This window comes from Mangifera indica, chromosome 16 (assembly GCF_011075055.1).
Source record: "Mangifera indica cultivar Alphonso chromosome 16, CATAS_Mindica_2.1, whole genome shotgun sequence".
Lineage (NCBI taxonomy): Eukaryota > Viridiplantae > Streptophyta > Magnoliopsida > Sapindales > Anacardiaceae > Mangifera > Mangifera indica.
Window position 1 is genome coordinate 9,322,841 of NC_058152.1, and position 16,758 is coordinate 9,339,598.

General features: G+C 31.3%; 1 protein-coding gene across 3 annotated transcripts; it reads right to left on the bottom strand.

Annotated features, from left to right (window-relative positions):
* Positions 1–10,021: 10,021 nt before the first annotated feature.
* On the bottom strand, positions 10,022–16,240 carry LOC123199098 (zinc finger CCCH domain-containing protein 38-like). 3 transcript variants are annotated; one of them, XM_044613938.1, is made up of 5 exons: positions 16,064–16,240; positions 14,422–15,252; positions 13,190–13,666; positions 10,454–12,740; positions 10,022–10,357 (listed from the first exon to the last, which is right to left on the bottom strand). In XM_044613938.1, exons 3-5 carry the CDS (start codon positions 13,615–13,617, stop codon positions 10,328–10,330), a joined length of 2,745 nt encoding a protein of 914 aa, XP_044469873.1. In that variant the 5' UTR covers positions 13,618–13,666; positions 14,422–15,252; positions 16,064–16,240; the 3' UTR covers positions 10,022–10,327. The 3 variants fall into 3 exon arrangements, with proteins under 3 accessions (XP_044469873.1, XP_044469872.1, XP_044469871.1); XM_044613937.1 differs by having other exon boundaries at positions 14,415–15,252; XM_044613936.1 differs by lacking the exon at positions 14,422–15,252 and having other exon boundaries at positions 16,064–16,238.
* Between the last annotated feature and the right edge of the window lie 518 nt (positions 16,241–16,758).

Below are 16,758 nucleotides of genomic sequence, written 5' to 3' on the forward strand. Positions count from 1 at the left end.
AGAGAGAAGGAATGATTTGGGAAGATGAAGAAGGGATGGATATATATGAAGAACAAATAGAATTACAATAGATTGAGGGTGGACCCATCTACCTTGATGAAAAAAATCAACGGCTAAGATTTATTTCTATCATAACTTTCTCTAGGTAAACATTTATTACTCATAGCTAGGGTTCTTCTTCTTCTTGTATTGAATGGAGATCATCAATCTTATTACTCATAGCTAGGGAGCACTGAAATTCTAGGGATTCTTCTTTCGCTTTTTAATACACACTCTACTTCTTCCAGTTTTTTCAGAAGCTCTCTTTTTCCTGTTTCTTTCAGAGATTGGAGGACTTTAATTTTTTTGTTCTTTTTTATTTTTTAGCTTTCCATACAGTTACCATGAAATCCACATAACTTAAGCTTCTAATTACTGATTAATTATTTGATTAGCCTGGCCCTCTAATCATTTCTTGATCCCATGCTCAACAAGAATTAATTAACTCAGAACTTCCTAATGATGTATTATTGATTAGAGATAATTAAGCTTCAAGTTTAATTATGATTTGTGGGGTGATCAATGAACTCATGTTCAACATAAATTTAGGTGTTTTTACTTAAACTTTTCAGCCTTAAAGGAGTTCAACTAAGATACACAAGACACTGTGTAAACGGTGTGTGTGTGTGTGTTCAAACTCAGCATGATAAATCAGTCAATCATCACATAAAAAGGCATCATCATATAAGTTCCATCATCTATTAATTAAATATCTACACCTTCTCTTCGAGTTGATGTCTAATTCTCTTATTTTGATTGATGATGCATGCATATATACACACATATATTAATCTTCACATGCAAATGTTTTTAAAATGTGCATCTCTAACAAATGGTTATATGTAATAAACATTTAGCAAAAAAATTCTTCAACTTTTAATGAAAAAATTCTGTTTGAGATTTGTAACTGTAAAACGTAATATACATACATACATACATACATACATATATACATACATACATACATACATACATATATGCATACATATATATTCATTTTCTAATATAGATATTTGTATCTTTTATTAGGATTCTGTTTATTAATAATGATAATTAAATTAAAAGATTAAAGCATTAGTCTGATACTAATAAGCAGGAAGATTTAAAAAGAAAGCAAATATTTGTAGATGAGAATTTTTTACGTTATTATAGGTAAAGTCTTTCTGTAATACAGTCATTTGCATTCTCAAAATATTTACCACGTTTATTGATATCTATTAATAGTTTACCATTACAAATATTGAAAAAAATCAAAATTTTATCTGAACTTTCTTGTATTTGAGCATAATTATATGTATTTATTTTTAAAATACAAATAAAAATATATTTATATATATTATCATATAATTAAATATTATATTATTTATTTATATAATGATATATAACAAATATATATCCAATAATATGCTCATAGTGGGTATGATAATTTTATTGGGAAAATTTTAGTACATTGGTAAATGGAAACCTGCACTTTAAAAGCATACACAATGATGAAGAACTGAAAGTACTTTGTCGGAGCTTAGTAAATGATGGTTTTGGCTTGACCCTAAAAGCAAAAACCCCATGATTTTTTGTTTCTACAGTAAATGTGCAACTATTTAATTCTGATGAACTCAACCTCAGTGATCAATCATGAATCGCATTGTCACCAATCAGAAGGAAGAAGAGATTTGACTAAATAAAAACTTATCAAACGGTCGTGCAAGTTTGTGAAGTCATGGGGTTTTGTTTGGAAGTGAGACACATGCACTCGATTGTAAACAGAGTTGTAATAGTTTGAAAAATTGCGCATGCACAGAAGGGCAATCATTCTAGGGTTTCATTTGGGTGGGTGTGCTCAGAATATTTATTAGAATGTAATGTAAAAAGCTGTATTCATTTACATAAGAAAAATCAATGAATTGATAGCCTACCGTCCGCATATTATACTACCACCAAATTAAAGAAATGTACATCAAAGGCTCCATTTTTTTTTTTAAATACTGAATTCCGCTTTTGTATATAAACAGGTTTTCTTTGACATGTTAGTTACCACCATCAGAGATAATTTTGACAGTAGAAACAAGATTAATGATTTGAAGCCACTCGATTGAATTATGTATTTAGAGGAAAAAGATGATCAAAGAAGTTACAATGGAAAGAAGATTACAAAGGATATCAGATAATTGATTTGTTAATAACAATCGGGTAGAATAGAGCAGTGGATAGTTGTTTTGTTTTGTTTTGTTGATGATGGCCAAGTAGAAGATAAAAGAGTACTATTTTGTTCAATCGGATAGAACACTAATAGTGGATAGTTGTTTAGTAACAACAGTGGATAGCACATAAATTATGTTAATAATGATACCAAGCGGATAGTCGTCTGTCATAACAATAAGGAGTAGCGAATAGTTACTTAGATTGCTCTTAATAAAACTTGGATAAACAGAACATTTACAAAGAAAATTCAGTACTTAGTACTGAAATTCAAGATCACTCTTTTTCTATAAATTCATTAATAACTATTAATTTCAATTTAATCATCTAATTGATGTTAGGATAAAGAAGAAGGAGAAACAAGGAAAGTTCAAAGGGAGATGTCAAGATAAAGAAGACCCTGCGAGAAAAGTCAAGTTTAAGTGGAGATGTTGATGATAAAAATGGAGAAGCAATGAAATTTTTTATGTTTGTTAAAAGCTCAAAACAGAAAACTCACCGTTTCATTAACACAAAAGGAGAAGCAAAGGTGACTTCCATTCAATTCAAAGTCTTTAATGAAGTGAGAAATTGTCAAATCCAATGGTGTGAAGCAAACCCAATTTGTTTGTTTGCTAATTTGTAGAAGGCCAAGATCGAAGTTCACATGGATTGTAAGCTTATATATCCAGCAATTCTTGTATATAAACAAGTATTAGATTCATTTCGTAAGTGTGTTGTTATTAAAAAAAAAAAATCTCAAAGTCTTTAACGATTATTTTTCTAGTTTTTTGTTTTCTCACATGGTATCAGATTTACCAAGACAAACATCATCCATGGTTGATCTATCTTTAAACTACACAACTTCAAAAGCAAAGGAGAAGAAAAATCAAGTTGTAGTCAACTCAAGCCCTTATCAAGCTCAATCATCCTTTCCATCAATTTTCTCTTCCAACCTCCAAGTAATCTCACCAAAGTTGGCACGATTGAACTACATATTCTACAAATTGTAAGTACTCTCAACTGTTAGAGCTCATAACCTTGAAGATCATCTCACTGGAGCCTAAACTTTCTTTTAGTCAGGTCAGATGAACTAGACTCTAGCTCTTCTATAGTTAAGAAATCAAATTTATGTGGAGAAAAATAGATAAATTATTGGTTAGTTGGTTCCTTGCATCCATTTCAGAGAATATATTTAGCATAATTTCTAAGTGTATTCAATCTGATGACATTTGGAAAACATTGGAATGAATTCCTCATTAAGTCCAAATCTTAGTTGCTTCAAATTAGGAATATGATTTATAGTTCAAAGAGGGATGATATGAACATAAGTGAGTATGTTATGAAAATGAAGGGATATGTTAAGACACTTACAATAGTAGGACATTGTGTATTGATGAACTTATCAATTGCTTCTTAGATAGCCTAGGACATGAGTATGATCCTATATTGGCTAGTTTAATTACTAGAGTTCACTTAAATTAAAGTTCTAGAATTGATGGAATGGATGTTCCATTATATTCGAATGGTCATTCCAGGTGTCGGATAGTATGGAGCAATCATTCCAAAAATATTTTATTGCTAATGCTAGAAGCATTCAAGTTGTTTTGAGGAATAATAGGGGCATTCCAAGGAGAATGAGGTTGTTCCATGTATGACAATTAGAGGCAAGTAGAATGGTAAAGGAAACAAGCTCATTCCACATAGACTGAGCAAACTAAAAGCTTGAAACAGGCATTTTATCACTTCAAACACCTATTCCATCGAGTGGGATTGAAGAGTTTTAGTTAGGGAAAAATTGTATATTAGGTTTCCCTATATAAAAGAAACCTAGGTTTACAACGTAATTAGTGTAACCAAGTTTTCATTATTGATTGATTGCTTTTATCATATTTTTTCTCTTGAGGTTATTTGTTATTCAATTTGAGTCTTTTTTAGGGCAAAAATTTATAATAATTGATATCAAAGTTATGTAAAGTTGCGTAGATTGAGTGCACAGGCAAAGTTTAATAAGTTCATGGAAAGGTAAACTTTACCTCATGGTAGTTAAGGGTTTCAGATCTATTAATGTAGAATAAGGTGCACAAGATGTAAAAGGAATGAAGTCAGCCAACATGGATGAAGAAAAAATGGTAAGACATGGAATTTGTCGCCTTTAGTACTATTAAGATGTGCTTAGTAGATTCAATAATTTACTATGTTAATAAGAATACAATGTAGGGTTTGTAGTTGAAGTCAAAGAGCATGTTCATGTCCAAGAACATCACCAACTAGTTGTTCATGAGGCGTGACTTGTTCTAGTTTAAGATGGAAGAAAGAAGAGACCTTGGAGAACAAATAGTTTAATTCAATCGAAAGGTTAATGATTTATTGTGTGTGGATGTCAAAATCGAAGATGATGAAAAGGTCATCATGCTTATATGCTTTTTACTATCATCATTCAATTACTTAACTAACACATTGGTGTTTGGAAAGGCAACACTATACTATAAAAAATTTGTTTTAGCTTTGAGATCCCACCAAACAATGTAAAAGGTAGAGATAGGGAAAGAGAAGATTTGTTAGCAAGTTTAAAATGTGGCAAAGGGAGAGGAAGAGATCACTCAAGGATAAGAAAGTGAAAAGTTTGAAGGAAGATCACAATCAAAGGTGAAAAAGAGAAAATGTTTTAAGTTTCATCATAATAGACACTGGAAGAAGGATTGCCCATTATTAAAGAATTGGAATATTGATAAGCAGAAAGACACTGTTTTAAGTTTTGCTAGTGTTGCATCAAAGACTTTGAATGATGATAAAATCTATTTGTTGGTTCTATGACATGTAACAATTCTCAAGTTAACAACTAGATTTTTAGATTTAGCTTGCTCTTCACATTATATTACACACAAAAAGTGATTCAATAGTTACAAATTGTGTGATGTTGATAGTGTTATACTAAGAGACAGTCATACTTGTAAGGCTAAAGGGATATGGATTGCTAGGATAAGGATGTTTGATGGCATAGTAAGAAACTTAGAAAAATGTCAAGCATGTCCTAGAATTGAAAGAGAATATATCAATGAGCATAATATGTAAGAACTTCACAAAAGGAGATTGTTTGAAAGAATTAAGTAATCAACTGAGTTTCCATAAAATTCTTTTTACGATAAACAAAATAGGGTTCAATTCAAGGTTTTATCATGTTGGAGCAATTTGGTGTTAGAGTATATACACTTACATGTATGGAGTTTGAAACAGATACCAGCAAAACGTTAAGTCATGTACTTTGTTATAATTATTGATGATTTCTTAAGATAGGTTCTTTTATAAGGAAGAAATAAAAGGTTTTTTTTAGGTTCAAGGAAAAGAAAACCAAGGTTGGGAAACAGACTAATAAAAATGTTAAATGTCTTAGGTCTGACAACAAAGGTAACAACTAGACAAGTTTATAAAATTCTACAAACAAGAGGAAATTAAAAGGAATTTCATAATTCTACTTTTTAGAGAGAACCAAAGCTATAAGGTTACAAGCAAAGTTACCTAAGCAATTTTGGGCAGAAGAAAATCAATGTAGCTTGCTTTGTGGTTGACAAAACACCTAGAAAATTAGGTGAGAAATCTACATAGCAATTTTAGTTATAAAGAGAAATGGACTATTGAAGTGTCAAATTATTATGCACAAGTTCCCCATTATGAAAGATCCAAATTAGATTCAAAGTCCAAAAGATGCACCTTCATAGGTTATGGTAATGGAGTAAAAGGATGTAGACTATAGGATCCTAAGTCACATAATGTGACGGTTAGCAAGGACAAATTCTTCAATTAGAAGACTATGTTGATTAGGTAAGATATTGGAGTAGGTTCTCTAAATTTAGTTTCCTAAGGTTATTTATGTAATTTCATCCAAAAATTGTATCATATTTTATTATTACTAAATTTGAATCCTCTTTATATATATATATATATATATATATATATATATATATATATATATATATATATATATATATATATGATAAATGTCTTGAGATTGATAAAATTGTAAAAAAGGGATAAACATGCAATTTGATTGTGAGAACCCTATAAGCATTTGACCAAGGGCACATATAATACGACAAGGTTATCATTTTGTTAAATGGTAGTGACAGATCTCACGTATCAAAATTGTTAGTGTAAATCCAATGTAATACATTAGTGTATATTGACTGCATATCCACTACACTAACTTGCAAGAGGATTCCACATATTGGTAACCTCATTGTTTTTGAAACAAATCTTTTAATTGATGGTAGTGTATGTGATTTTTAGATTTGAAGTCATTGAAATGTTTCGTGTTCCAAATCATCTATTTTGACACTAGCCTAATACAAAGTTTTCAAACTCAACTGAGCATCAATTTAGTTAAGGGCTTAGTCTGAGTCTTGATTGATTTGACCAATTCAACCAATCATTTAAACCAATAACATCGTAATGAAATCAGTAATATAAATAAAGTTATATATATTAAATACATTTATTGGATACATAAATGTTTCCCGCCTAATAGTATCTTTGATCATGATTTATTATTCCCTTTAATTTTCTAATTTCAACCTTTTTTTTTTTTTTCTTTAAAACTTATATTAATCTAGTTCTGTAATTACCATTTTCATAGTTTTAATATAAAAAAATATTTAAAATAAAAAATAGGTTTAAATGCTCATAAATTTTAGAATTAGATTAAGAAACAAAAATATAAAATAAAATATGAATTTATTATAAAATTATATAATAGCAAAGTATATTTTTTTACATTAAAAAATTATATATTATATATATGACGATATTTGGAATTACTAAGTGAGATAATATAAAAACAATCACAATGATAAATTTCAAATATTTAACATTTCAATTCAAAGTGGTAAAACAAGGACAAAAAGCATACATTAAATTCTAATAGGATATTTGGTTTGGATAATATTTTATTATTAAAAGTGAAATATTATCATAAAAATAAATTATTTAAAAGATTACTACGTATAAAATGAAAATTGCCACAAAGATAGATTACCAAGAAGATTACTAGTTATAAAGTAGTATGATATTTGATAAAAATTGATATGAATAAATAATTATTATGTTTAGTTGGGTGTAATAAAATATTATTAAGATGTTATTTTACTTAAATATCCTTGAATATAATTATTTTAAAAAATTCTTCATATCACTTGTTATATTAATTGAAAATAAGAGTATATTTATCTTAAAAAATTAATAAGTAAATATAAAAATATAATAAAATAAAGATATTTTGATAATCTTTTAATATTTAAAGTGAAGTTAGTAATAAGATTACTTTTTATATTACCTGTCATATCACCCTTGGTAATAAAATATTATATAAAATCTTTTATTAATTATCAACTAAACCAAGTAATGTAAATAATAAAAGATAGATTAATAGAGTAATTTTTTTGTCCCTTAAACCAAACTCTCCTTAAAGGTATCATAGCTAGGTCTCCAAACAAGTTGAGAAGTTTGCAAACAACTTATGACTCCCTTTGATTAAAGCCGAATAGAGCTCAAGTTTAAGCCGCTCTAATTCAGATCTCAATTCAAGTTTGATGTTGGATGACTTGTGAGCTCATGATTCGATTTAAATAAAATATTAATAAGCTCTAAAAGTTTTAAATTTAATATATACCCTCAATTTTTCATTTTTTTTTAATTTTAAATATAAGATGTAATTAATAAATATATAAATTAAGAGGTTTTAAATATATCAATAAAACTATGTGTACCCACTTTAGGTACACAAATGCATACATATTTATATGTGTCATCATGTGATTCGATGATTTTGAATTAAGAATAAAACAATAATCAATCATATGATGACACATATGAGTGTGTATACATTTGTGTACCCAAAATGAGTATATATATATATATATATATATATATATATATATATATATATATATATATATATATATATATATATATATATATATATATATTTTAAATTAAGAGTTGAAATATAATTTTTTGAACTATGACTTCAATCAATCATTTATAAGTCGAGATTTCATTAACTTGTTGAGCTTGAGACATATATTCAAATATATATATAATATCGAGTCGAAACCAAACACTACTAAACTCAGCTTAACTCATTTGCACTCTAAGGGTTGCAAACTAGAAATGTTAAAACCTATATGTACACTTTAATTTTAAAAATATAGTGTATAGATGAGGTGAAATAAAACTGTAAATTATGAGATGAAAATTCTGACACACCCACCAATTTAATTTGATTATTTCATAATTCATCACCATACAAAAGGGAAGAAAATTAATTAAAGGATCTTCATCTTCAATAGCTATAGATTGGGTGATGAAATTCAAGCTAGCCAACCATGGCTCCTCAAAATCAGGACATGCAATAATGGCTATTGGTGAAGAAAGGAAAATTCAATTTTTCCAAGTGCCCAATTCGGGAAAAAGAAAGAAAAAAGTGTTCATGACTTATGTTTAGTTTAAAAATGGGACCTAGATACCTTTCCATGGTCAATTTATGGCTCATTGAGTACTTATAGTTTCAATGAATTCATAAATTTGTGTGAGTAAAGATGGTTTCTTTTGAGCATTGGGAAGTGGACAAGAGTGGTATTTATGATTTTTTTGTGTGCCTATAAAATTTGGATATATAAATAATAATATAATATCATATATAATTAGATGTTATAGTTTTTCACTAAAATATTTCAAAAATGAGAAATTATTTCTAATGATTTAATATATCAATATTATGTGTAGTATGTTTAATTTGTAGTATATAAATAAATATACATATGATATATTATTATATAATTAAATATTATTTTATTTTTAATTTAAAATTATTTAATTATTTAATAATATTGATAAAATATATACTTATTTATATATTCAAAATAAGTATATATAATTTATTGATCTAATGAAATACATAAACCACGTGTAAGGTTTGGTCATGGAGACGTTGAAGCACATGTGGTGGTCCCTGTAGGCATCTAAGGCACATGGTGAATTTGTAAATGCAAAAGGATTCCTAAAAGAATTGAATTAATATTGCATATATGTATAATTAAAATAATGCGATAATGATAAACTAATTAATTTGGAAAAGGTTGGGCTAAGCCCAGATCGCAGCTAGGTAAGGAAGAGCCCAAGCCGGGCTAGCCGAAGGAGGGAGCTCGATTCTAGGCCTAGGGCGAGTGCCCGGATAATAAAATAAATAAAAGTCCCAAAATTACTGATCTATTTTTAAACGGTCAAACTTTAAAAAAAAAAAAAACATTTTTTTATTCCAAATCCAATAGTCCAAATGTTGAGCTCGTGGTTGAATTTAAAATGGGTTTTGATTTTTTAAATTGAAGATAGAGAATTAAGTGATGAATTTTTAAAATGGTAAATATATATGTATATACACATAAAAAAAATTCCTCGGGTATTTTCCGAAGCTATTATACTAACATTTGATTGAATGATATTAAAACGAGAGAAATAAAACAATCACATGCCACTGATCAATTAGTATGAAAAAATTGGTTAAAAATGTTTATATATCTAGATTTATTCAATTTAGTAATTTTGTACAGAAAAAAATACTTGACCTAATCAGATCAAACACTTCAAGAGAATGCAAAGTTTCCTCATTACCTCTCCAAATCTTGCATGATTTTCCTAACCTAATAATCAGGCTCAATTTTTTTTTTTTTTTTTTTTTGTGCAAGAAAATAGCTAAAGCAGCACTTTACTCAAATACCTGATAATTATTTCAAGGCACAGAGAACATTGGACATAAAAAAATGTTAAAAGTTAGCATATAACCAAATGATCATAAAATAGCTCCATATAAAATCATTATGGCAACGTGCAAATGCCAAATTTTAAACTAAAAAGAAACAAGAAGATAAAAAGCTACCATATATCTACATATATGAGTTGAGAACTAGGCAAACCTTGTTTCCAACATCTAAAATACATAAATGGGAAAAACAAATAGGTTGTTCAGAAGCTAATTGCCTCAGAAAACCATTGGCTGTGGCTTGCTCAGTACTGGAAGAATCATATAAATGACATTCCCAATAATTCCGGCTCCATTTATTTAGCCCTTTTGAAATTTTTCGACGTACGCCTGCCATAATTATAAAATTATGTAACAGTGCAGTAAATTGACATAGAATTTTTTTTTAAAAAAAAAAAAGGAAGAATGGTATCATCTTGGACTCACCTGAACAAGTTTGCTAAGCTTTGGTTTCGAAAATGCCAAATATTGGTTAATTTTTTCTTGTGTTTGAGGAATATTAGCAGACTCTTGCATTGTACCAGTGACTTTATCGACTACTTTCTTCACTATGTTTTTGTAAGCATCTTTGGTAACTTGACCCTCTTTCCATGTGGGTTTCAGGATCTCCTTAACAAACTCCACCAGTGCAAATTTGAATGTGCGAATCCCTTTAGCTTCCTTGCTATCCTTAGCATCCTTCCTTTTCTTACCTTCATCATTATCCTTGTCATCACCATCTGTTTTCTCGACACCATTGTTCTCTTGTGGAATCTGGTTCTCTACTTGTGCTTTTTTCATTTCTTCAGCCTCCACTACACCACTGTTGTTAATACCCCTGCAATCTGCATCAGGTTCCAGTAGTTTTGATGTTTGGCTCTTGTTAGAAGGTTCTTCTGAACCACCATTCGGAATCTCCACCTTTACATCCACAATGCTTTTCTGTGCAACAGAATTTATTGAAAAAGGTGGGAGGTTAACAGCATTGTGCTTCTTGGAGTCAATGCTATCACATAAAGGATCATACTGCAATTCGGATTTAATGGCTTCATTCAGCTGACTGGTTAGAGCAGAGTCTGGTTTAATTAAACCTTCAGCATTCACAGATGATGACACTTGTACCAAATTAGTGGGATTCAGAGCAGCATAAAGTTGTGGTAGCTGCTGCTGATTTCCAAGAAACTGAACAAGAGAGGCCGAAAGCTTAGTGAGCTGTTCACTGCCAACCACATCTTTAGTTGGCTTGATTCCAGAACTAACCCGTGATGCACTTGTATCCACAATGTCCATTTTGTTGATTGATTTTTCCTCTGGAAACAGTGAGTGAGTTTGAGGAGTTTTTATATTTCCTCCACCAGAAGTTTCAGAAGTGATTGCACCTTGACTTTGTCCAAAGGAATTTAAGCTCGAGAAAGGTAAAGCACTTGGAATCTGGCCATTCTGATCAAAGCTTTGGGCTGGCAAGAGGTCGGCAGAAAAATTTAGATCAATGTGTGAAGTAGCAGTTCTTCCAATAGCATTCTTATCACTGCCAGGCAAAGCAACACCACCACCTTCTCTCTGATTATGGTCATGCTTGAAATAAGGCTCTTCAATTATCTTCAGCTGCATAGACGAAGCTGCATCATGCAACTGACCAGAAGTTTCACGACTTAGTTCCTGTTCACGACTGAGTACAGAGGTATTGCCAAGAGCTAGAGATTGTGAACTATGAGTACTATGACCATGCTCTACTTTTAGAGCATGGTTGGAAGGCGGCACTCTATAATTCCACTCAGGAGACATCTCCATATCGCCAATCCAATTTTCAGTACCTCCAGATTCAGAAACTACCACATCAGCACTAGAATTTTTCTGCTTACATTGAAGGGCTTCCATATTGTTGCTCTCAACTGCTCCATGACTTACTGCTGTTTGGCCAGCACGTGCTGCATTCTCATCCAAGCTGTGAGGCCATTTACCTTCAGTAGACCAAGCAGAGAACCTTGGTTCAAGGGATCCTATTCTTTCATTGCAATCCTCTATCAATTTTGTAGTATCTGTTGGTTTATCTTTACCAGCCCATTTTAGATCATCCGGTACTCTCTCCACATCATCTGAATTATGGCTTCGTGACCACTTATCATCCCTTTCCCTTCTGTTACCCATCCTTTCAATTTTTTGATCACTCAACTTTGCAGCATCAGTGAAAGTGTTTGTGTCACTCCATGTTCGACCATTCCATAATTTATCAGTGTCATCTAAATTATGGCTCCGCTGGAATGAATTGTCATCCCTTGATCTTCTGTTAGGACTTGCATGTGCCTGAACACTATGAGAAAACCTGCAATATTTTCCATTGCGACATTTTCCCACAGCAAAGAATTTGCAGGGAATATCACCATTCTTGCGGGAATTATGGTCACCTCCCCACTCCAGTGATGCATCCCTGTTTCTTCCACTCCTCATTGGATACTCCCTAGATTCGTGGGGAATGGAATACTTTGGAGCTCCAGCTTTCCTATGTCTACTTTCTCTACTCTCCTCATAACTTTCACTACTATGATGAGAAAAGGGACAATTATTTCCTCTCTTACATCTCCCAGCAGCAAAATCTTTACATAATTGAGCTGATACATCTGATCTTTCCTGGTTTCTGACATAGATGTCCGATTCTTGCCTAAATCCACGAACTGGGCTTCTGCTCCGATTCCAACTTCGGCTACGGCTCCTGCTCCGGCTGCGGCTTCTACTTCTGCAAGTAACATCCAAGAAAGGCAGACATAAAGAAACCAATTAATTCTGAGACATCGTACGGAAGTAAACACGTACACTATTCTCATACTGAATTTCATATGCCACATCACTCCCTCTGGCATGAAACATTCAACAAATCAAGTATAAAAATAAAACTAACTAGAAAAAAATCATGAACAAATTAAGATTTTAAAACAGATAAATATAACCAGGAAAAACACACCATAATAAATTTCAGTAAAAGAAAAGCAAGCAAATGTTTGTGTTCAGAGTTATTAATATCATCAAGTATAGTCATATATAACAGATCAACTTACCCAAAAAAAATTGCAGCAAATATATAATACAGCCATTTTTTAAGAACAATGGAAAATCAAGATAAGAATATGATATTTATAAAAGGAAACTAATTTTGACATGAATGTTCCATTAAGTACATAATCAAACCTGTGAGGTCCATCCCAATCACTTCTTGGAGAGTGGTGACGAATTTGTTGTCTCCAATCATCAAGGCCAGGAGACATTTTCATGCTGTAGCTCCCTTCTCCATCCCATGCGGTTGTGGGTCTGAAACTTTCTTGATAATCATCGATGCAATCCCCCTTCCGTGAACCTCTGCTTCCAGGCAATGGTTCCCTAGATGGCAATAGTGAATCCCGAGTTGATTTCAGCATGTCATCTTCCCTTGTTGACCACTTATGGCCACTATTATAGCCACCACCCTTGGGGGAAAACCATCCAGACCGTGATTTTTTGTCATGAAAAGATACACCCGCCTTCCGAGGCCAAGAATTGTCTGGTACATTTTCATGTGAATGTTGGGACTCTTCCTTCATATCCCATTTAGAATTGCGTTTTCTGCTACTTCCACTCATCACTTTACAGAAGAATGTCTAGCTTCACTTTGATCAAAAGCAGTATAGTCTGGAGGAATTACAAAAAAAATGTCTTAACAGAGGTACATAATATAAGTATCCATCTTGATCATTTTAATTCCTTTGTTTTTTTCAAATCTGCAACTTTTCAAATAGTGCAGAGTGTTGAGTAAACTTTAAATCCCAGAACAATTTTCAAGTCGGAGACACTAAATAAATTTTCTTATTCCATTTCGACAGGTCATCTCAACACTTCTTGAGTCAATGGACAAGGCCAATGAAATAAATTCAAATTTCAAGGACTAGTACCAGATATGAGTCCATGAGAAGGAGCAAATACTTAGACCATGTAGAAAAAAATTCTACTCTGCAAGCAAGAAGTTACATCTGACAACTACAATATTAAGCACCTCCTCATAAGTTATGACACTTGAGGGGTTTAAAAAAATTAGCTCTAGAATATTAAAGTCCCTACTTTTAAATTATCAAAAAATCTCACTTTCTTTTTGGTTTCTGAATAGGAAAATAAATAGAGATCTTAAAAAGGGACAAAGAAAACAACTTTTTCTTTTAACAATAGATGAAAGATACTACACAAAATTAGAATAAGGGACAGTTCTCTGAAGCTATCCCTTAAATCTAACTTGGATCAGAAACTAGAACAACACTGGTATTGGATGAAATTTAGCAAAATATCCATCATGTTTTAAGCAAGAAGCTATACCGTAAGTAATCCTCCAAATTAAGGCAAAAAACATATCTTAGAAGTATAAGAGCAATTATAAAATGGAAACTACCGATCACCAGTCAAATGTTACAAACAAAAGTCATCTCTTAGCTGTGCACGCCCACCCTGAATCAATTCCTCAGAAATACCAGGCGAAAATGTCAACTATTTTGGCATGTAAATATAGTGTCTTCCACTCAAAAGAAAATCGCTACTTCTATGACAACAGGTGGCACTAAATTATCTTTCCCAATATCACATAAAAGAATTGTCACCACAAGCACGGAATATATATCCAATTTTTACAGCCAAACCAGCACAAACAGGATAACTTTACACCCCACTCCATAAACCGCTAGGAACTTTCATAAATCGTAAGAGGGCTGCATGTGTCGTGCTTTTTCAAGCTTTTCTAAGTGCTCTCTCTCTTCACAATTAACTATAAGTTACAAACTAGCATATGGTCAACAAAGAGTCGGGCATAAGAAAAATTCAAATTTTGCAGTTTCAATTGCAAAAATATGCTATAGCTTGCTCATTTCATCATGCCAGGAGACAGAATACCACTATCTCTAAGGGCAACAGAAATAAGCCCTTTAGTATTGTTTTAGCAATTATGACAACTCTCCCCAGCTGCTCACTTGGCTTGACCAATTAAGCACGAAAATGTCAGTCAAAGCCATTCAGTTGGTTGGGATTCAGTTGTCTTGAACTATGACTCAGGTATTATAGTGCTATCTCAAAATTTTTGGACTGTCTCCACTCTAACAAAATGAAACAATCCATTTATTTGTGCTAATATTCAATAATTTTCTTGTGGAAGGACAGAATGTCATTGCTAAAGTAACCGGATCAGTCACTTTTGAATACACTTGGTAATCCCTTCATGCATTGACCTTGTTTATATACTGCAGAAAAATTATACTTGATATTAGCACCCAGGTAAATGTACTCTTATCGAGACATATAGAACTAATGCACTGGCCTCTAAGAATTTCACCTGAGCATAACAATAAGAGACTAAAGACTCAAAAAGAGGCAGAGAACACTTATCCACGAGCTATCTGATGTGGATACAGTGCAGTCAAATTTCAGTTGCCTAGTAGATTGTCAATGCACTTATAAATAGAGCTCAGAAACTAAATATTGGTGACCTAAAACTAAAAACATATATAAACCATAAATCAACCACTAGGGGCATTCATATTATATCACTAAGATCATAATAATAAATTCAATTCAAAATCATCAACAAAATAATTGCCACTAATAAATTGCATCTACCAACAGAACATTAAATTGGCGGCTAAATCTCAAAGAAAAAACGTTACAACACCGCTAATCAGTACAAAACCGTTTTATTCTCTTTTTTTACTACAATAAACCTTAATTTATTTTCAACCCTGTCACTAATTGCAGAAAAAAAACCCAACCCACTTCAGATTTCAACGTCAAACTCACAGTAACTCAAACGATTACGAAATTTAACCTTTCAGTATATCAAACAAAATCTACCTCCCGAAACCCCAAAAAACCCTAATTCGAAGCTCAACAACTTCACTGTCCGTTTACAGAAGTTTCAACTTTAAATTCGAATAAAAAAAACCAAACAAAAAGAAATTAAAAATAAAGACTAAAAACAACGAGAAGTTCTGAAGAAAGTGAACTTTCTTGGCGGTTCAGATCGAAGAAGCAGAGAAAAAGGAACATAGGACTTACGTGGAGTAAAAGAGAGGAGAAACGCGTGCCCAATGAGAGAGAGCTGATATTGAAGGTGACGGAAATGAGGGTTTTAGCATTGTCTGGTCTAAGCAGAGCGAAAGCGAGAGACGTAGAGATAGAAGAAGACTTTGCCTAGCTTACATTTAGCAATAGTCGCAAAAATATCTTTGTTAGATTCTGTGTGACAATACTCTTTCCCTTTTCGTGTTTGGGGTTGGGAGTAAATCTTGAATGTTTAGGGTTTGAAATTTTAACATTTTAAGTATCTCAATGGACTTTTAAGTAGTGTTTTTATTCGATTAGTTAAATCTTAAATTACTCTATAATTTGATTCAATTTTATAATCTAATTTATTCTATATATAAATATTTATTTATTTAAAATTCGATTAAATTTGATAAATTTGTTGAACTGAAAAAACTATTTGTAATTAGTTTTTCTTTATTTATATGATGAAATGTTAATTATTTAATTAATATATTTAAAATTATATTTTATATGTTTCGTATGTTTTATGTTTAAAAAATATGATAAATGTTTGATATTATTTAAAAAATATATAATAATTTGATAATAGGTTGAACCGGTTGGTTATCTAATTGAACCGATCAAACTATGAACCAATAAGATGACTGATTTAATGATCGATCTAGTTTTAAAAACACTATTTTTAAGTAGGGTTGATTCGAACT

Bases quoted from the DNA above. Each gene is read 5' to 3' on its own strand.
- LOC123199098 (XM_044613938.1), bottom strand. From the start codon at position 13,617: ATGAGTGGAAGTAGCAGAAAACGCAATTCTAAATGGGATATGAAGGAA. The intron at 12,741-13,189 runs GTTTGATTATGT...TGTTACTTGCAG, and splicing joins GATTGGGATGGACCTCACAG to AAGTAGAAGCCGCAGCCGGA. The intron at 10,358-10,453 runs GTGAGTCCAAGA...TAATTATGGCAG, and splicing joins AGCTTAGCAAACTTGTTCAG to GCGTACGTCGAAAAATTTCA.